This window comes from Cydia pomonella, chromosome 8, assembly GCF_033807575.1.
Source record: "Cydia pomonella isolate Wapato2018A chromosome 8, ilCydPomo1, whole genome shotgun sequence".
NCBI lineage: Eukaryota > Metazoa > Arthropoda > Insecta > Lepidoptera > Tortricidae > Cydia > Cydia pomonella.
The window spans coordinates 8,592,872-8,615,812 of NC_084710.1; the positions used below are offsets into that span (position 1 = coordinate 8,592,872).

Genomic DNA, 22,941 nt, shown 5'->3' on the forward strand with positions numbered 1-22,941 from the left:
GGTAGTTATAATATTTATCGGTAAACCAACCAAACACAAAACCGCCTGGATCTGTCACTAAACGACCTGACTTTAACCTACATTGTTTGATCATGTAATGTTTTCATCTACCCTCAACTGGCTTAAGGAGCCATTTGAGGGCAGATTTTAAATACTTTTATTTAAATATCTAAAGATACAGAGTATAGATATATGTCAATGCCGAACAAACATATTACAAAAAATATTGTATGATCAAAAAAACTAGTAGAAATAAAGTCTATGAGTTTTGAAATAGGTAAACAAATCGTTTTAATATACTAACTTGATATATAAGACCAAAATGTTTAAAAAAAAACTTTTGGCTGACCACGTGCCACTGCAAAAGTCAAATATCATGAAATATACCATAAGTCATTTTTTAACACGCAAAGTCAAAAGAAAGAGAACTCTCTACATATACTATTTTTATTCTTAATAAAACAATTATTGTCCCAGACGCTATTAACAATCCCAGACAGTACATTTTTTTCAGCGATCTTAAATCTTATGACAAACGAGTTTAAATCCAATCACTTATCGTGAACTTGAATTCTCATAACCTTGCCGTGTTCTCTTCCTTATAGATTTGTCATCGACTTTATCGATAGATAATTTCAAGCAACGCGCTGATTTCGCCCAAAATATGTTATATAATGTGTAAAAGAATGTAGTGATAAAATTGAGTATTACAGGTAATTTAGATAGAGTTTTTTGGTTTGAACACGTGATTTTAGCAATGTTTATCAACAAATAAATGTTATTGGGTGCGTTGAGGTACATCGGCAATAACGCCAAAATCCCTTGTCTCGCTTTCTAATATTATATTTTTAAAGAAGTTACATGCCACTCATAAAAGTATTCGTTCCTTAACCCCTTTTTCTCCTCGGGGAATTCATTATAAACACTGAAATTACATTCTTCGTTTTTTAAAATTGAGTATTTAATCGGAGGCAATGTTTGTGTAACCCTCGCAACGCTAAAGATTCCACTTCTTGAACCACTCGCTACGATCGAGGTTAAATTTTGGAATCTTTCACTTGCTCTGATATCAAGATATTAGCACAAGCGTTTAAACAAAAACTTTGCCCTCTTTTAAAACAAATAACTACTTGATTACAAGCAAACTTTCATCCCCTATTTAACTTTAGTGATTGAATTTTCCTAATCGCTTCTTATTTCTAGTAAATATAATAAATTCGACCTGTTATGCAAAATTTTATACCACTTTGCGTATACAAAATGAACTGTTACTGAAAAGTAAATACGATTCTAAAAGACTACTAAACGGTATTTAATTTTTTTTACTTGTGTAAATTAGGAGCGGCAAACTGATTTCACGAGCGGTCTGGCCTAGTGGGTAGTGACCCTGCCTGTGAAGCCCATGGTTCCAGGTTCGATCCCGGTAAGGGCAGTTATTTGTGTGAAGAACACAGATATTTGTTCCTGAGTCATGGGTGTTTTCTATGTATCGAAGTATGTATTTATCTATACGTTTGTATATCGTCGCCTAGTGCCCATAGTACAAGCTTTGCTTCGTTTGGGGCTACGTCGATCTGTGTCAGATTGTCCCCAATTTTTTTTATTTTATTCATACAAACTTTAAAATGCTCCTGATAATTTATAATAGGTAACTAAAGATTCGAAGAAATCAAACATAGCTTTGGTTGATATTAAACAATATTTTAAATAATGTTAATATCCAGAGAGGGAAATGAGGACTATGTTTGTGTAAAAGGCGGTTTTAGGGCGGCCGTGGCCTATCCTCTTAAATAATAAGTGAGTAAAATAGGTGCAGGTTTCGTCAAGTTTCGTTGTCATACATACGTTTTGTCTTACAGGCAAATTCGAACGTATACTGCTTTCAGAATGATATCCGAATAATGAGTATTTACGATAACTAAAATGTACGATAACTGAATGACATTTGGGTATCAGTTCAAGTGCGAATGGGCCTGAAATATATAATTTTGTACGTAGCCACATGTTTGCTACGTCGTAGCCTGTAGCATACCCGTAGTTTTGCAAATAATCTAGCGAAAGTACTTTTATGAGTTAAATTAATACCCCAAAAATCTTACCAGTTTGTCCCGTATTTAATAACACGCCACTACCTTCGTTGTCCCAGTAGCCCTTGAATTTGAGTCCATCTAGTGAAGTCCATGTCGGGCATTTTTGAAGAGAGATGGCTATTGGAGATTGCGATGCGCGAAGACGAGAGATTTGTTCAGCTGAAAAGAGTTTTTTTTTGTGAATAGCAGATCAATTGAACTATGAACCTAACATTAATTAATTTCAAATGTATTGTAACATTTTCGACGCCGTGACAAACACAAAAGCTGTCACTCAGATGTCAGGTCACCGAAGTGTCGAAAATGAAGTTGAACTTTATGTATATGTACGTAGGTCGATGTTGCTCTGTGATCTGTGACGGATTATCCGTCATTGGCGTCCAAAAGGTTAAATATATTAAGAAATTGCATATACGAGGGAAAATTTCAACCCATACCGCTGTGACCCAGGTGATCAAGTGGTTGTAGGCATCTGTCGCAAATGCAGAGGACGCTGGTTCGAGTCCAGTCTTTGGCACTGGAGGCCTTGGTCACTTTTTCCTTCGTATATTTATTTCAGTTTATAATGTATCTAGCAGATCGATTATAATAAATAACACTAAGGCGAATAAAGTGTTTACGATGTAAGATATTTACAAGTATGAGACCAACATTTATAATTATCAAGAGACAATCAAATCTTTTTATAATTTTTTCATTGAGCGAAGGGGGAGGGAATGAGATAGGCATATCTTATTAATTTTGACTGAAAACTAGTTTAAAATGTTTTTTACTCATATCTTTTACTTTTTTATATTGATATTCAAAAACACATTCGTTAAATACTAAATCAATAAACAAACAGCGCAAGTGATTTCGTAATGGATAATTAAAAATTAATTGGGATGCTCAGTTTATACGTGAAACATGACTAGCAACAAATTTCCACTTTGATCAACAGTTTGCAGGGGTTAGCTTTCAAAAGGTTAATTGGCAACATTATATGAGACCTAAATGCATCTAGCACTAATAATAATCAGTTAAGAACCTTCAGAAGCCGCTGTCTTCATCGGAGCCACCACACATTTCGGGTCCAGTAGTTTCATGTTGCGTCTTCAATAGCCCGAGCGTCATTGGAAGAGTTGGTGTATGAACTTTTTCAATGCTATCGAATTTGCGATAAGATTCGCGATAGTTTATCAACTTTGACGCGGTAGGATTAACCTGTCTGCGATCTTTAACAATGCTTGTTTTATGACTTCGATCATTATTGACAACTTATTTGAAACAAACTACTGCGATTGTTTGATGTTCTACGATTATAGCAAACAAGCCTATTTTTCTTATTTTAACAAGGGGAAGTTCAACGCCATATTACAAATTTATTTTATAAATTTTTAGGCAAAATCAAACAGAGTAATTTAGTTGGATATTTTATGCAGCTTATTACAAACATTTGGAAACACGTTCCAATACACAATTTCAAGCTAACATATACCTACGTAAATTAATCTACACGCCGCATCTAAAACAATTAAAATTATGACATTAAAGCGATATAAGCACCTTTATAGCCGCTTCCTATGCAAAATAGGATTAAACAGCAATTTTTATGTAAGTACAACGTTTTCATAGATAATAAAAATCAACTAGACTAGAATATAAAGTGCTATTTTGCTATTTATCACCTACGATTAAGCCGCGAACTAAGTATAATGCTTGTCAAAAATAGATTAGATATGATGAACTACCGAATTCACTTGATGAATAGCTCGTAGAACCATTGATAAGATACTAGTTTCTCTAATAAAAACAAGATATCGTATGGGTCCGTTAGGTTGTGGTCCCATTGTGCCGATTGTACGATTAAGTATGAATAAACATTGATAACATTGACAAATACTACGGGTGAAGGCATTTGGTGCCAGAAACGTTCGGGCATTAACTGTATCTTATACCTTTAAACGAGCAATATAATATATATAAAATATATATATTGCTATATATTATATATTTATATATTTCGGGGATTTCGGAAACGGGTCTAACTATTACGATGAAATTTGCTATTATATGGGGGTTTTCGGGGGCGACGAATCGATCTAGCCAGGTTTTATCTCTGGAAAAACGCACATTTTTAAGTTATTATATGTTTTCCGAGGAAAGCTCGATCTCCCAGATCTTATTGCCTTAAAACCAGTAATCGTAAAACCTGCCATATCAACGGCAAAGAAACTCTTTTAAACGAAAAGTCCGATTGCCTTGAAAAGAACATGAACCATACTGTAATAAAAATATTCTGACGAAGTGATTAGGTTTAATATTTAAAAGGCAAAAACAAGTCACGTCGCATATCTTAATAAAAAAAAGCATATCTTGATTGTCTATTAAATACCGACCAAGTGCGTGTTGGGCCCCGCATTGCAGGGTCCCATATCTTCATACGTTACGAAAAAAACATATAAGCAAAAGAGCGTACCTTTGCAGTACTTAAATACTTTTAATAAAAGGAAATTTAATTGGAAAAAGCTCAATAATGGCTTAACCGATCAATCCGACCATGTTCAAAACCATTTTCCTGAATAGTGTTTATAATGAATATATTAATAAATAAATATACTTATAGGACAATATTACTCAAATTGACTAAGTCCTACACTAAGCTCAATAAGGCTTGAGTTGTGGGTCCTAACGATATATATAATATATAAATATTTATAAATACTAACATTATGTATGTTAAAACCACCCGTGACACAGGAACGAATATTCGTGTTCATCACACAAATAAATGCCCTTACCAGGATTTGAACCCGGGACCATCGGCTTCATAGGTAGGGTCACTAGTGTCACACTGGGCCAGACCGGTCGTCAAATATATTTGTACGCCCGGTTTCTGTTGGAGGGAACGCTTTTTTCGATTTACGGAGCGTTTATTTTCAAAAGTTTTTTACTTAATCAATAGACCTTTTTTAAAGACCTATTGATGTGTCACACGTTTTTTTTTCACGTTTAGTTACATGTATGGGGTGCCTCACTTATGAATCCTTTATTTTTTATTTTAACTTCTAAGCTAAGTAGCTGCTACCAAAATACATCTAAGCTCCAAATTTCATTAAAATACAGCTTCTAGTGTTCGAGTAAAATGGCTGTGACATTTGTACGGACAGACAGACGGACAAATAGACAGATTGACGGACAGACCGACACAGACGGACTGACGGACGGATATGACGAAACTATGATGGTTATCTTTTTGCAATGTTGGCTACGGAACCCTAAACATACTTACTTACTGCTGTGGCGCAGCGACTCGAAGTGAATCTTGACATCCGACACCAAAGACCGCCATGCTTCTCCGTCCAAAACCGTTTCCGTCCAGTCGACGGCGCCGAGTTCACTAAGGTCTTTTTGCACTTCGTCTCTCCAGCGGTACCTAGGGCGTCCAGACAGTCATCGGCCATTTGGAACTCCAGAGTACGCCCTCCAGACTGCACGATCCTCACCCATCCGGACTACGTGCCCGAGCCATCGAAGTTTGGCGGCTTTCGTTTCTCCAATGATGAATGATGATGAAAGGACGAGAATTCGTAGGAAAAATCTCACAGTGGAAGATACCTCATATAAAGGCGTGAAACGGTTCAAGTATCTTGGTTATAGTCACGGCTCGTCACGGATACTAACTAGAGAGAGGGCGAGATACAAGTCCGGATCCAGAACGCTCTACGCTGTGCGGCTGCCCTGCAAAAAGTGTTAGTGTTCAAGCTAATGACCAGGAACACGAATCTCCGGATACTCAAAATGGTCATAAGGCCAAATCCTTATGTACGAATTCGAAGGACACTAATGCAAAAGGAAGAAGGCGCACTACTGGTAGCTGAGAGGAAGATCTACCGAAAAATCCTAGGACCTACACGTAGAGAGGATGGAACCTGGATACTCCGCAGGAACCAGGAGATTGGAGATCTGGTGTCCGAGCCGAACATCATCGGAGAAACCCTAAACATGTCTGATATTTATTTTTAAACTAAATACATAATACGAGTAAGTAATTACATTTAAGTTATTTTTTTCCAATAGTAGGAGAACATAATCTCAAATCATATTCAAGTCCACAGTCTACTCAGTAAAATAAAACAAAATGCACGCAAATTCGCAATCCCTTTTCTAAGTGTTAATTAGACCTAAAAAGGAATTCTGTGCCGCATTCGCAATTATAAAGAGTCCACGGCCTTACCCCTCTTAGCGAATACTAGCGCACGTTTGCCTCAAGTCGCGAGATCCGTTAAAACAAGGTATAATGGACGCATTGTATGCGGGCCTCACATTGTAAGCGGGCGCTCACAAACCAATTGGAATAGCCTTCCAGAGTCACGCAAACTTCCGTGTAATTAACTGGGACTGTTCAGCATTCTTTGAAGGGCAGGTACTGTTGAAATTGCAACTGTACACACAGATTTAATTAAGATATACGACTTTTTCTCTTTTAAAATAATTTTGTTGGAAAATTGGGAAATAGTGCAAGTAGTGCAACTATGGGAAAGGAACAAGTTGTAAAACGTAAAATAAAATCGTGTCCATGAGTTTGACAGTTGTAGTGTCGCTTTAATATTGGTATGGCTCCACATTTATTATTTTGTGGACTGAATTGTCAATTTTCAACTTTAGACAACTTTAGGATCGAAAGATTATGAGAGATATGATATAAAAATCTCAAACTTGAAAAACAAAAAATATAGTGCTGAACTTTAAATAGCCGACTTACTTAGAGCAGATAAAATTACGCTACGCTAAAAATATTATTACTGTCCACGACAGAGAATTCACCAGAAATAGCAAGGTACAGGTTTGAGACTTCAAATAGATAGTAGAGGCCATATTATATTATGACACCCTTTTGTTACCAAAGGAAATAGGGCTCCGTGAGCTATAGACCTCGCGATACGCTTAAAAATGTTAAAAAAAAACTTCTTTCAGTAATTATCGCAGTGAACTTAAAATGGTCTTAGGCGCCATAGCTACTGGCGGTTAAGTCCTTTATGCCAATAGGGAGTATTACTGCAATGTTCTGCCGCCAGAGTGCAGCACCTTTCAAAAACCATAGAGTAACTTATACAAACTGTGCCTTACTGTTTTTGACAAGTTTTCACAGATAATAAAATATGTCATTGATGCATCAAAGCAGTTTGTTTACAAAGGGCCTACCGGGAAACGCGAAAATCAATTTTTTTTTATTTTTATTTTTTTTTATTTAGGATTACCAACAGATAATACATCTTACATGCTCTTAAATCTATATGACAATCAGGACTGATGCTTATCTAATTATAGGTAACCACATCTTATATAAGTGTCTTCTACCAGTGAACATGCAGTAAGTAATAAAATTGAGTTATCTGCGTCTTCATGGCTCGAATATGCATTAGTTAAATAACCCTCAGATTGTGGTAGTGGCGCCCCCTACGCAGAGTTCCGCGTAATATTCCCTATTTCCGCCATTTTAAATATTTTCCAAAAAACGAAACAACAAAAAAGTTCTATTTATTATCAAACTATCAAAACTGCTCAAAAAATGTCACGAGAATCAGCTGAGAATTGCGAGCTGCAGGGGAGAACATCCGCACATTCGAAAGCATTTTTGCCCAAGCTAAAATGCAGACGTTCGCCGAGGCTCGTTCAATAATGTGTTCTACGAGTATTTGATGCTAACTATACTTATTGTACCAGTAGTAATAAATATCGAGGATGACATACAATTTTGCCCTTGTTCCATTATTTTAGTCTGTGCCTCTAGCACCAAATTTTTTTCCATGTGTTTCTATGAAAATAACCCGAAGCCAGATGATTGCTTTAACCAATCCTTCTATTGTTTTTGCTAATTTGAATATAATGAATGCATTTATTTGTTTCCTGATAAAATAACTTATATTAAATACTTTTAATACTCCGCCGCACTTTTCTTCATAAGTACAAAGAAATGAAGGTGGGTAACGGTGGAAGGAGCTGTATAATAATTCTGTAGCCCTATATTGCCGTTTGGCAAAGAGAGAGAGAGAGGGTAAGATAAAAATGGATTATTGTCACAAAAACCATAATATCTTTTGCCGTGTCAGACAGCGTTAAAATCCTTTTTTCACTTCATCCTGATTGATAATTCTGCCAACATAATCACACAGATGGCTGAATGCCTATTTGTTTATGTCCAGCGTTCAATCAGTGTCGTAACGTTATTTGAGGTTTACTCACAATAAAATGGGTTGTTTTACTTATTTTGATTTAAAGTCCTACTTGTTTACACAGGAATGAATTTTGTTTCAATTTACAACATTTATATTCTATGGGATTTCTTTATTTTCATCACACTTGCTCGCAATGGTATAGTATGCCAGCATACTGAGATATAATGAGTTATATTGTGTATGTTTATAAAATATTTAAATTTATTGATTTAACAGCCATTTAAAACAATTTTCACAATTTTCAGTTGGATGAATCTGTGCCTTTGACGCCTAACTTGTCAAAACATGACAATGTGAAAAACACTGTAAGTATGTAATTCCGGGGGTAAGATTATTACGAACTCGTGCTTTGAATTCCCTCCAGCCTGCTATTTACAATATGTCACTTACCTTGTTGCACAATGGGCTATTATTTTAATATAAAAATTAAATTCATTATTAACAAATAGGAACGTTAGATTTTTGAAATACAATGTCCAGCGAGCTGTTAAAGTGCATACCCACTGTATGAATTAATTTATGTAGTTGTGTGTTTGTTAGAAAACTTTATACGCGACACAAAATCCTTCCAAGGAGCTTCAATTATCAAAAAGCTTTAAGCAAAATATGAAATAACTAAATTAAATTATAATATTACAAAAATAAAAATCATTCCAATGAAACGCCCAACTAAACCAATGCCTTTTGCAAAGTATGTATGCATTCTGTCATTAATGTTTCAGCGGCATCGATTGCCGACCTGCCTCAATGCCTCACTCGATCCAGTGCCCTACATGTCCATAATCGATATCTTACTTATATGGTGAGGACATCTGAAGATGAACGACTGTTTTGAGGGGAAAAATACGGCAAACAAAGGACCAGTAATACCTACTATAATTTGTATTATATGCCTCGGAATTTCTTCTATGTGAGATAAATAGCCTAAAAGGAGCATTCCATGAAATTGTGTAACGTTGTCCCGAACCCACGCGAATTTTCTAAAGATTTGCAGGTACAAGAGTTTCCTTTTCTGTGCCTAATGGTCAAAAATATGCACAGATAAAGAATCACCTGCTTTAAACGCCGAAAAAAGAAGTCGCAATAAAGGAAATTAAATGCGTCAGTGCGTAAATGCATAAAATGATTTCTGAAAAAAAGTATTTAGTAAATTAAAAGAAATAATTATACATACCGACAGATGGACTTTATATGTATTCCCTTTTGCCATTTTGAGCATGGAATAAAATTATTTGTTTATTGCAACGCGTGGGTCAGATTACTTAGTGTCGTCGATCAAAACTGCGGACAGAAGAATTTACGGACTTTTCGAAACCATAAGGACCCCTGAGGAAACTAATAATGAAACCTGAACAATCAAGTTATTTAATAGTTATTTTTTTACTAGGGGTCCAAGTTGTTGTTTAACTTCTTGTGCTTTTATTAACCTGAGCAAGCGAAAGATTTCAAAAATGGAACCACGAGCATTGCAAGTTACTTTGTAGCTAAAATGGAATTAAATCATCAGTTTTCTAAGAATAAAGAGAGTCTTTACGAGCTGGTGTGGTTAAAAATATTTACCATCGGTTTCGAACAACAAAACAGATAGTTTCACATACCTACCCTATGTACCTTAAAACTACTTATATACACCAGTGTTCCTTTAGTTCGTTTCTAAGTTTTTCACCTGCGAATACAGAGTTCTAAATCTCCAAGGCAGACGTCGGATTCCTGCTTCTTTTTGGCTTTCTGAAAATAAGTAAAATAATAATATAATTATCATTGTCTTCGTAACAGATTATTTCACTCACGAGAGTCCCAATATCTGAAGGTTTGTAACAAAATAGAATGCAAACATTCTTCCTTACCCACTTTGGGTATTAAAAACCGTCAAAATATGGAGCATTTCAAAGTTATCCATTATATACTCGTAATTGTCAATCACTGTACATTAGTACTGTATATCGGAGCGGCCTAGGTGCTCAGAAATATCTGAACACGCTTTTATTGTTAAGATGTTAAAGTGAGTGTTCTGATATTTTTGAGCACCTCGATAGTTCCGAGATATCTGATAGCGACGTTACGCGTAATAATATTTAGTATCACATTGTAGCTTTAACCGATCTAAAATTTACCTACGCGATCCTTTCCTTTGTTATTTCCTCATATTCCGGAAACTTTCTCATAATTTGAAATTATACAACACAAATATTGTTGAAACAAATATTCATTGAAAATAACAATATCATTTTGCAGGATTACTAGGCCTTTATTTACTTACTCAGATCGTTTTGCTAAGCGATACACGTAAACAGTAAAAACAATTCAGGGTACGTAATAAGTATTACTTTCCTTAAGGGACTTGAAGCTTAAAAGCCTAACTAATTTGGCTTGTTCCTTAGACGGGCTCATTCTAGTGTAGGTATTTACTGAGCCATATAATAGGCCTGCCAGGGTCGGGACTGTAATATTGTTAATTTGGATGTATGACAGAGCTAGTACGCTATCTTCTGTTAAAAAGGAAATAGAAAAAGAAAGGTAATTTTCCTTTATACGTTTCGTTTCAGAATATCTTGCATTTTATAACATACGAGTATCCCACCAAAAACATTTTCATGTAAAATTTTGCCAAGACAAAACCATAAGGCTCGCACTATCAAAAAGTTATCAGATCTCATGTAGAGCGAAGCTTCTAACTCTACAAGCCCTAACTTCACAAACTCTACACCTTAGTCAAAATATGTGGCTTGGCCGTTTCGCTACCGTCACATGGGCGTACGGTGAAAAATTTATTCATTATTTTTTATTATACAGGATTTCTTGTAGGCCCTCGTATCCCACCAAAAACATTTTCATGTAAAATTTTGCCAAGACAAAACCATAAGGCTCGCACTATCAAAAAGTTATCAGATCTTATGTAGAGCGAAGCTTCTAACTCTACAAGCCCTAACTTCACAAACTCTACACCTTAGTCAAAATATGTGGCTTGGCCGTTTCGCTACCGTCACATGGGCGTACGGTGAAAAATTTATTCATTATTTTTTATTATACAGGATTTCTTGTAGGCCCTCGTATCCCACCAAAAACATTTTCATGTAAATTTTGCCAAGACAAAACCATAAGGCTCGCACTATCAAAAAGTTATCAGATCTTATGTAGAGCGAAGCTTCTAACTCTACAAGCCCTAACTTCACAAACTCTACACCTTAGTCAAAATATGTGGCTTGGCCGTTTCGCTACCGTCACATGGGCGTACGGTGAAAAATTTATTCATTATTTTTTATTATAGAGGATTTCTTGTAGTAACAATACTTTAAATGTGTCTGGGTTAGCGTTGTTCATAACTATTCCAAATTTCAAATCAATACCTTAAGTGGTTCTCGAGATATTTAGCGATGTGACAGACGGACCGACGGACGGACAGAGTCGCACCATAAGGTTCCTTTTGTACCTTTATAGTATAATGACAAATAAATATCACTTCATATTATTTCGCTTATATATATTTGGAAGCCCGAGAGGTGCATTTCCAGCAAACAAAGAGAATTTGCAATAGAGGTGTATCGTCAAAGAAAACTCTGTGGCCACAGTAAATTTACTGCCATCTCTCGATACATGATTTAAACTTTTAGAACGCCATTTGACTTTGATCCTTATTCTCTCACTGATATGTGTTAAATTTGATAACCTTTGGACCGCCAAAGACGTCATATGACGCGCGCGGCTACAGCCCAATATCAACCTTCATGCGTACCGACAAGGTTCACGATTACGCGCCGCATACGATACGCGTGGTGTTCAAAGGGTTAAATATCAAAAAGTGGCGCCATCTTATCGGGCACAACCTAAAGTTTATGGCGCCATCGCTCGAAACGATGCTGCCATACCTTTGGCCTTCGATTTATTAGATGGCGCCACTTTCTAGATTTAACAAATTTAACACATGTCAGTGAAAGAATATGACTGTGTAGTGAAATGGCCTTCTAAAAGTTTTAATCATATGTCGAAAGATGGCAGTAAATTTACTGTGGCTACAACATTTTCTTTGACAATTCATCTCTATTTCAAATTCTCTTTGTTCAGCAGATAGGCCACAAGGGCACTTTTACACGTCAACATGGAATTTAGTAAATTTAGAAATTTACATACATTACTAGCGAAAACATATGATTTTAAAACATATTTAAAACTGGGTCTATCGCGAATGTGTTTTGTAACCTTTATTTCTGACGTTTCAACGCAGGTATGGTGGTGGTGGTGGTGGAGTGTTCAAAACGCGAAAGTTTTAAATTTTATATTACAAACTTTAGGTATACGATATTGTAGGTATGTGCTGACCTCTTAAAAATAAGTGACTAGTAGAAGCGGCCTTCAGATTTTAATAATTCGTTTCGGATTGTTATGATTATGTTATTGCTCGCAGCGCATTTCGCTTGCACCAATATATACACGCGTGAATAATAACAAATAAAACCGGCCAAGAGCATGTCGGGCCATGCTCAGAGTAGGGTTCCGTAGTTACTCTTCCATCACAATAAGATAAACTGGAGCTTAAAGTATAGTAGATTGTTAACCAAGGGATGAACTGTGGCTGTACGTCTTTTTACTATGAAGGGGAAACTTTTTGCGATAACTCATAAACAGCTAAACTGATCATGTCCGCTATAGTTTTCATTTAATGTCTTTCTTAAGCTCTACTTCCATGATTTTTTTCATATTTTTTTGAACTATGGTTCAAAAGTTGGAGGGGGGGGGACACATTTTTTTTTCCTTTCGGAGCGATTATCTCCGAATATATTCACTTTATCAAAAAATGTTTGTTGAAGACCCCTATTAGTTTTGAAAGACCTTTCCAACGATATCCCACACTGTAGGGTTGAAGCAAAAAAAAAATTCACCCCCACATTACGTGTAGGGGAGGTACCCTAAAGAAAATTTTTTTTTTTAGATTTTTTGTACGACTTTTCCGGCTTTATTGATTTATATACCCATGCCAAATTTCTGCTTTCTAGCACTAACGAACACGGAGCAAAGCCTCGGACAGACAGACAGACAGACAGACGGACATAGCGAAACTATAAGGGTTCCTAGTTGACTACGGAACCTTAAAAAGATACTTTTCTGTAGAGCTAGGCTAGCCGCTAGCCTTTTTATCAAAACTAGGATTCTAAGCTTTATTAAGAAAACTGACGTTTCAATAATATATCTCAACCGATTTTGGATTCAGACTGTCCTAATTATTATTATTATTACTGCTATACCAATATATTTTATTACTATACCACCTCAAATAGCTGATAGCGATACAATTCCCGGTGAAATATGGCTTCCCTAAACAACCTTTACTGGTTAATTAAAGCGGTACCTTCCATTAAAAGTATGTAAATTCAGTGCAATCCAATTTAGGCAAATTGTTATTGGTAGCTGTAGTAAAATAACGAATAAATTACGGAGCAAATGAATCTATTGCTCTATGTGAGTTCTTATGTAGGTTTTTTCTGTAGTGAAATGAAAACAAGTATAGGATTATTGAATTCACGAGAAACTCGTGTTTGTTCACGTTTTAGACTAAGAGCCAGTCCTGGTTAGTAATTATAATTTTGAGAGTAACGAAACTCGGGACTGCAATCTCGAACCAAGATTAGCGATTCGAGATCTCGTATGAAAATATAATCAAGATTGGGAGTTCCGAGATCTCATCCTCCCGGTTTTTGAGATCGAGATTAATCTCGCCGCGAGATTAGAATTAGACTTAGTAATTTAAAATGAGTTATTTTGATCAAAAAACCCTAAGAATTTAGTATAATTTAAACCAGTTTATGGTACTTGCAGTAATATAAAAAAAAAAACAGAAACTTATGAAAACAAGTAGGGTAATCCAGGTAAAATCATATAAATGGGTACAATAAGTCCGCGCGGAGTGGCCGACAACACTCTTATTGTCAGTTAAAGCCACACCAGTAGCACTGCTTAAATAATATGAATCAATGTTCAAAAATATTACTCAAAACAGTCAATTTTTACATCTCGTTCGATATCTCGACAATATTAATCGATATCTCAACCAAGATTGTGAAAATCGAGATTTCTTTCCGACGAGATTTAATCTCGAAAATCCGCTCGCGATCCTAAAGTTTCGAGAAGTAACTAAACCTTTCTTGTTAGTTCGCTATACTATCCTTATTAGTAGTAGATCTGGCAGCTATCCATTCTAAACTCGGAGCCTTATTCGACTAGCAACTACGCAAATGCTAAAATAAAAGGAAGTGTAATGATTTCGGCACTTGCCGATGTCAATCGACTCTTCTTTGTGGAGCGAATTGGTTAACAACTCATTCGCTAACCTGATTATCTGATCTGACCTACATCAGCAAGTATCTGCCAGACGTCTGAATCTAGTAACATCAAGCAATGATAACTTATTAGAAGGGCTGCTTTAATCTGAAAATGCATACATTTTCCCGGGGCCAACTCTCCGTCTATTTGGGTGGCTACCGATTCTTAACCCACCAACGGATAGTTAATTTCCGGTGTGTAGACGGACTTGAAAATCAGTATAGACTTCTGCTTTTATTCAACAAATATACGGGATTCGATGAAATTCAATAGTCTCCCTCAAATCGAATATGTATAGAATGTTAGTCTTCACCTTCAATTTAAATTTCAACCTTAATTTTAGTGCATTAAGGTACTAGTTTATAAAAGTATGAATGTTAATAAATCCTGAGTTTTAAAGGCATTCGGGCCTTTGACGAATACTGAGAATATTTTTAGATCGAAAGTTTCGGATGTCAGCATTTCCTGCTTCAAAAGATTAGCGCAGTACAATGTCATGACAAAAATGCATGGTTGTATAAGTAAAACCTTTTTTTTTAATACGACTAAAACTAGCTTTATAGTTCCGTAGACAGTAAAAACGGAACCCTCATAGTATAGATACAAATACAGGCACATATTTAGATAAATCTATTATGTGAATACAACAGTTCCAGTTCCAGTAAAAGGTAATAGTGCCCTTGCGCTTCGCATTGCCCATCTAGGCGGGGGCACAACCGTCTAATTTTCGCTAAACATTCAAGGGGGTCAACTTGGTAACTCTTAAGGTCCTTAATAAATTATCTTCATTTAATCCGTACTAAAAACGACGCCATGTATAAGTAATTTTCCACTACACTTTTAACACATTCACCGCTGAGCTACGTTCATACGGCTACGTCGTAGCCGATAACATAGGTTTCCCGGTATCTAGAGGAAATACTTCGTAGAGGCAAAATGACATCGTGTCGTAATTAGCGCTGAATGGGTTAAATAAACAAAAATCGCGAAAGTATTCTTACTTGGATTGCCGTCCATCCGAGTACTCCTCAAAAAAGATTTTTTAGTTTGATATCTGTTGACAGGCAGTTGCACCCGCACAGTCATTCTACGAGGTTCTTTCAATGGCAGTGAGGAAAATGATGTTCCGTTGGTGGAGTATGCACTTGATATGTCTCGACCTGAAATCATAGTAATTATGTAGGTACTTAGGCACCGTCATCCACATTACTGTTAACTCGCAATCCGTGAACCTTGAGGCCACTCATAAGGGTGTTGTTATTAGGGATGATCACAGTTGTTGAATTTCATAACAAAATCTAGCTAAGTAGATAAAAAATGAGCAATGTATATCCATAAATTGGACAGGAAAAACCAAATATGAAAAAACATAGAACCGTTCGATTCCTTACATTTGTTAAAAATAGATTGTAAATAAATCAACTACTTATATATGCATTTTGTGCTGTGTTTAACAGACTTATAAAACGGTGGAAATATTGAAGTCACATTGAAGTGCTGTACCCCTAGTGTAAATAAATTCGATTTTGAAACGTGACGTACGCGTTTGCGTTTAGTCTCATTTTGTATTGGATTTAGAAAGAGCGCGCCAAGCGGGACGTTTTGGAAACTCAAAATCCTATACAAAATGAGACTTAACGCAAACGCGTTCGTCACGTTATGATGTCGATAAAATTTACACTAGGGGTACTGAAGTGGAAACGGAATGAAGTACCGTAAATCGGCGTTTGAAATTTAAGGGCGACTTTGTTATTTCAGTTTTTAAGCCATAATCTATTTTAATGCGGAATTTTTGGTAGTAGGCAAACATGAATTCATAGTGTTCTATCTAGTTACATAAACATTATAAACTAAAACAGATGCACTTTCAGCACTTTTGCCGCCTCGCACATTGGCCGGACTGTCCGGACGGCAGGAGCGGCGGCTGAATTTGCGGCACTCCGAAAGCGCGATAAGTACTCGGCGCTGCTGTCGAGATATATGTTTGTCCCGTTAGCGGTAGAGACGTCCGGGTGTTGGTGTGCCGAGGCCAAAATTTTCTTGGGCGAATTGGGGCGGCGGTTGAGGGAGAGGGGTCATGATCCTCGTTCCGGGTCATTCCTGATGCAGAGGCTGTCTATCGCGATTCAGCGTGGCAACGCGGCGAGCGTGATGGGCACCTTTGCGTCTGGGAGGGCTCGGGACGGGTTGTTTGATTAATTTTTGTATTTGTGTCTTTCTTTTTGTTTACTTTTACTCCTGTTTAGTTTATAGTCAATTTTAATGTTTTTTTTTTTTTCATTGTATTTTAGTGGATTAGTTTCTATTCATTTAGTACCTATAATAATGGTTTAGTAATTGATTTGATGTATATTGTTGCGAGAAATAACATTCTATTAATTCGTGTTTAATAAATATTACAATAAATTTTACTGTAATTAATTAAACAGATGTCATATTATATAATATCAAAATATTTAGTAAAATAATCTGGTCTGTTACATACCTAGTGTTAGCAGAATAATATTAATTTTGTGGCCACTTTGAATCCATCTAAGTAACTATTTCTTTCTAAAGTCACTTCATTTTAAGGTATTAGCAATTATTTCAGCGTTTGAGGATGTAAAATTTGCAATAATTAATTTTTCCTCAAAAAGAAGAAAATCCATAACCATGTGAAGTATGAAATAAAAACTTGCCCGTAATTGTATTTTGTGTGGGATTATACTCTCGCCTAGCAGGGTGACTCAAGGATTATTTTAGATGGATAAAAGTTAAACCAGCATTAAGTCTGCCTTCGGCCAAGTTAAGCCACAAAAAATCCATTCCTACAGTGCTATTTACTTTGTGCCTCTCAAAATAATAATAGTTGAGTGAACTTTAGACATTTGAAAATGAAACATTCATCAGAATAGTTTCGTGATAGTTTCTGTAGTCAAGAAGAGCAGTAGACAGTGTTTTTATTTCTAGTGTCTATACCTATTTATAGTAGAATTTAATTAATACTTGTCTATTCGATTGAATGTTACCCTTTTATTAATGTAAATCAGCCTCAGCTGTCCCTCAAAAAATCGCTTTTAGTTTCAAATCAGTTCCCTTTTTGTTTTTAAATCTAGTTATTATTACATATTATGGGTAGTTCAAAGACTCATTTTTTAACCGACTTCATTAAGAGGAGGAGGTTATCAATGCGACAGTTTTTTTTTGTGTTTTTGTTACCTCAGAATACTGCGTCACTCATAGCTGATAACACAAACTTAAAGCTTTAAATGGAAAAATAAAAACTTAAAATAGAAAACAGATATCTAAAAAATAAAATATGAGCTAGCAAATGATATGTTTGAAGTCGGTGCCAAGCCAAATAATTACAATACCGGTCAGTAATGGACAGCTTTTATATTTTCTTAATGAAATGCACCAGGGTTGACATTTGACAGTGTGTCGTCGCTTTTAAGATTTGTACATGGACTTCAAACATATTAGTTGCTAAAGCATAGAAAACGGATATTATTTTATCCTTTTTAAAGGTCTTTTTTTAATTTTTTATAAAAGTTTTATGTCAATATTCATTTACTCTTTCTATTTAGTATGTATGCATGCATTCGCCTGTCAAACTGGACACAAAATGCCAGATGCAAAGTTAGATCTATGTCCGACCTACACATACATGTTATAACGCGATAGGGCAACTCCACTGTCCCATGTATCTCAGCATCTTCAAAACCAAATTTGGCATCGTTTTTTATCACATTTTCTGAGTCGATGAACAAGCACTCAATCTTAAAACCCAATTCGGCTGTGTCTCGTTAATGCAGTACTTGTTGCTATAGGGTTCGCTGATGCCAAGAACGTGACCGAAGCGAAAGGTTGGACAACTTTTTATTGTTGACCTTGAACGCTTTTCTAGAATATCTTTAGAAACTAGCAGTTCGCCCCGAACTGAAAACTCGCGGTTCGCCAAAAATATAGATCAATTTAATGGTCCTACTTAGTTGGCATTCTGTGGAGCCCTTAATTGATAGATTTGTCACCATAAGTATTTATATAAATTGTACCTGCAGTAAACCGTATTTTTTCTTATAAACTGTCAAATACCTACATCTTTTTTTTCGTTTTTATCTTGCTAACTATTTAAAAAACGTAAATTAAAAAACAATATCATACGTGTGTAAACCGAGCACTTTTATTTGGCATCAAACTAGACCATAGGGAGCGTGCATGAACTGTAGGAGGCAGCACAGGAGCCGTCAGATTTTTGGCGCGAGGCGTAAATGTGATGTTTTTTGTTCCGATGTAGCCCACAAGATGGCAGAACCTACTATGCACAAGAAAACCCGTGATGTGTAAATGTGCATGTTTATGGTTCCGATTCAGGCCACAAGATGGTAGACCCTCCAACGCGCACGGTCCCTATACACCATACTTTCTTACAAATAAAATGAACAGAATAGCAAGACCCCTCACAAATAGCTTTTTGGGCTTCTAGGCTAGCTCCATAACGCCTTGATTGAACCTGTCCATAATTTAATGACTAAAATATAATGCCATTAACTACGCATTTACCCAATTTCATTTAAATGAGAACGCATTTCCTTCAGTTATTGTCCATCAAACTATCATCTGTCAGATGATCTTAAAAACATCGAAATGCCGGGACGTCCCCTTAATCAGAATGTAAGAACTTCACTTAGCTTCGCTTGCTCGTTCGATAAAGACAGTTTCGGTCTAATTTTTCACCCGTAACTTGTCGATTTTACAGCGTAATGTGTTACAACAATTTTTCGAAAATATGGGCATTAAATGTATTTTAGTTATTGTAACTTTTTTTTTCTCCTCAGTCACCTGTTGACCACGAACGCTGTAAAGGGTTCGAAACATCGGGATGTATTTTAAATTGCGCGCAATTACGCGTTATAATCCGTTTCCATAGTTTTATATCATGACAAATGATTCATGAGTAACTATCGCAATAACCGAAGAAAATGAATAAATATTATAGGACATTATTGCACAAATTGACTAAGCTCTACAGTAAGATGAATAAGAATTGCATTGTGGGTATTTAGAGAACGATCTTAATAATATGTAAATGAGTATTTATAAATACTTACATACAAAGAAAACACCTATGGCTCAGGAACAAATACCCAAGCGCATCAAACAAATAAATGCCCTTAGGCCAAAGAAATTAGACAAAAAAAAAGTTTTGAGAAAATAATTCCCAGCAAGCTTGAAATCGTCTAATACCCACATTTGGTCCTAAATGCATGTATAATCCAAATTTGCGCAATCCCAGGAGATGTACATACATTTTGGAAGCCTTGGGAGATACATTTTTCGCTGGATTGCCAAACCACTTGATGGAGAAAGAACCCACTATCAATTATAATTACATGAATGATACCAGCAAGGTTTTATGGATTAGACGATTTGTTAGCCCATTCGTCCATGATATGATGCGTCCATTTCGCGATTCGTCAATATGCAATTCGTCCATTTCGCGATTCGTCAATACGCAGTTCGTCCATTTCGCGATTTCTCACTCCGCATATTGTCTACTTACTGGTGAAAAGAAGTTTTCGGATTTTAAATTTAAAATGGCGCCGTTTTTTACAAACTTTGAAAACAAGTTCATATTAAGGTACCTTTTGAATCCTCAGATATCAATTTTCATCATGATTGGAATATTTTTTTCCACGGACGCTCCATTTTTGAGCTACAAGCAAAATACTGAAAAAGAGCAAAAATGTATGCACACCTTCTGGGATTGGACAAACTCGGATTACACGCATTTAGGACCAAATAAAGGTATTAAAACGATTTCCAGCTTATTGGAAACTAATTTTTTGAAAAAAAACTAATTTCATTGGCCTTCATAGGCAGGGTACCCACTAGGCCAGACATGTCGTCAAATACGTAACTTTACATTTACGGGTATCTAGTGGTCAAAGTGAAGATGAGGCCAAGACGGTTGCTCAAAATAGAAAGGCGTGAAAGGATTTTGTGAAGGCCCTAGGCACCTCCGGGGTAGCTAGTACCAACAAAAATAACAAGTCAAAGTGAAGATGACAAAGTAACACGACCACGATAGAGAAAAAAACTACATCAAACCGCCGGCAGTACGCAGGATTGTAAAACTTTTGCAATTAAGACTCTTTCTACGTGCTACCGATTTTATGGTCGCAAAAGCTTCATTTATAGTTTTAAATGACAACTTATCTGACTTTCAAGATCCTGAACAACTTGGATATATAGCTATAGAATTTTAATTATAATTGATATGTACTACAATTATATAATTTTTCCGCATTAAAGAAAATAACTTTGCGAAAACTTCTTCTAAAAATAAATAAATTATAAAAAGCATTTATTTCGGACAAAATACATATAAAAACACAAAACAACATGCAATTAAAATATTTTCATATGAATTAAATAAAATAATAATAATAATAAATGCGAATTAAATTAAATTAACATTATTAATTAAATTAAATCAAAATTATTAATTAAATTCAATTCACATTATCAATTAAATTAACTTAAAACGATTGCTTTTTATATTGGGCATGTGGCACGTCAGGTTTCGCCCAGTGGCCAAATACACTTTAATAATATACTTTTCACGTCAGCAGCTCGAACAAGGGTAATTTTCTGCCTAAAAACAGTGAGCAAAATCGCATTTTGCTCACCTAGTGAGACAAAATAACATTCAAGTTACCTTTAGATTCGAATGTCATTTCAACGTGCGGGGCCTAATACAAGTTCGAAATATTTGGATTCTATTGTCTTTATCCCTTTCACGTTATTAGCAGAAAGAAAGAGACAAAAAAGTGCATATGTAATTCAACGGTATATTGACGATCTATAATAGACCCCCGAAATAAGTCAGACCGCATCGTTCGAAAACACCCTACGAGTCTTCATTCGTAATAATTAATTAATGAAATAAAAGTTTAAATTTTAATAAAAACACCATATTTTACGTATTTTATTATACAATCAAAACAATACAAATTTACGCAATTGTTACGCAGTAAATAATTCTACTTAACTACTTTTAACGATCTGTACCATAGTTGACAAATAATAGTAGGTATCCGCAATTCGGACCAGATCTTACAAAGTTTTTTTTTTACAAAAAAAAGTTGTCGATTGAACTGTCAATAATTGATGTTCGTTAATTCATTATTTTCGTATTATTTTATTGAAATTTTTTTCGATTTGTTTTATTGCGGTAATTAAAGTTAATTGTTAGAATACCTTCAGAAAACATGAGTGAAATAGTGATCCGTCTGTCTGGATTACATTTTTTCAGGTTGTATTTTTTGATGGCTGACTGACGTGAAAAATTGTGTGCTACACGAGATCAAAGTTATTTACATCTCGTGCGCTTTTGAGTCCCTTACTACGCTCAAGATTCTAAGTTAGATTATAGAATCTTAAGCTTGCACGGGACTCAAAACCAGCACTCGAAGAAATATCAAACTTTGCTCTCTTGTTGTACAAATAACTATTGTAAAACCTCTGAGAAAGTATTTGACCCACACTTCAATCTGGCATGGTTTATACCTACATTTAAATTTGTACAAGATAAAGCAGTGTAAGATCGCCAATTAATTTATATTTAGTTGAATATGAATCATCAAATCCCCCTTCAGAAACATGCTACTGAGATGCTGGCTGACCAAAGCAAACATATTATTAAGGTCAAAATATGTAGTTGCTAAAAATTATAATAGGGTACTAGACTTCGTCAAGGTTGTTTGCGCGTAAAGTTTCTGCGACTGACTATAGTGATCAAAACTGAGGAATTTGATCGTGCTGATAAAGATACTCGAAAAATACTAAATACTGTGTACGAAGATACAGATTATCAAAGGCTGAATTAATATTATTCTTTCAGTACGATTTATTTCCATTATAAAAGTTTAGTAATTCCCACAGCCTTTGTCTCGCAATTAGGAAATTAACCCAGTTCTTTAATTTTTAATAAAATTAAACTTTCTTTGTACATTAGGAGAACAAACTTACTCTTACAATCCCTGGCTACGACGTTGTCCTCTGAAATAAAATGAAGTGTTAAAAATTTTTGCGTAGTAAAATTTAGGCCGAGCAAGACAATGAGGGTTAATACTTGACCGTTCGTTATTTCCACAAAAGATGAGTACGGTTCTGCGTAGCAGCTTTGAAATACAAAATTTACATTAAAATAGGGTGTATACGCGTTATTACGAATACTTCAGATTGTCGAGTAATTCCGAAAATGGCCACTGATATGGTGGAATTACGGTTGATTTGAACACATCCATTTTTACAGATACTTTATTGAAAAAATA

At 35.5% G+C, this 22,941-nt stretch overlaps 1 protein-coding gene across 2 annotated transcripts in view; it reads right to left on the reverse strand.

Moving 5' to 3' along the window:
- LOC133520483 (carbonic anhydrase 1) overlaps nt 1-22,941 on the reverse strand; it is a 49,896-nt gene that overhangs the window by 8,954 nt on the left and 18,001 nt on the right. For both annotated transcript variants that reach the window (XM_061854920.1, XM_061854919.1), the window contains 3 exons: nt 22,637-22,666; nt 15,625-15,783; nt 2,100-2,249 (listed from right to left, as the gene is read on the reverse strand). In XM_061854920.1, coding sequence (XP_061710904.1) covers nt 2,100-2,249; nt 15,625-15,783; nt 22,637-22,666 — 339 coding nt within the window. The remainder of the gene's footprint in view (nt 1-2,099; nt 2,250-15,624; nt 15,784-22,636; nt 22,667-22,941) is intronic.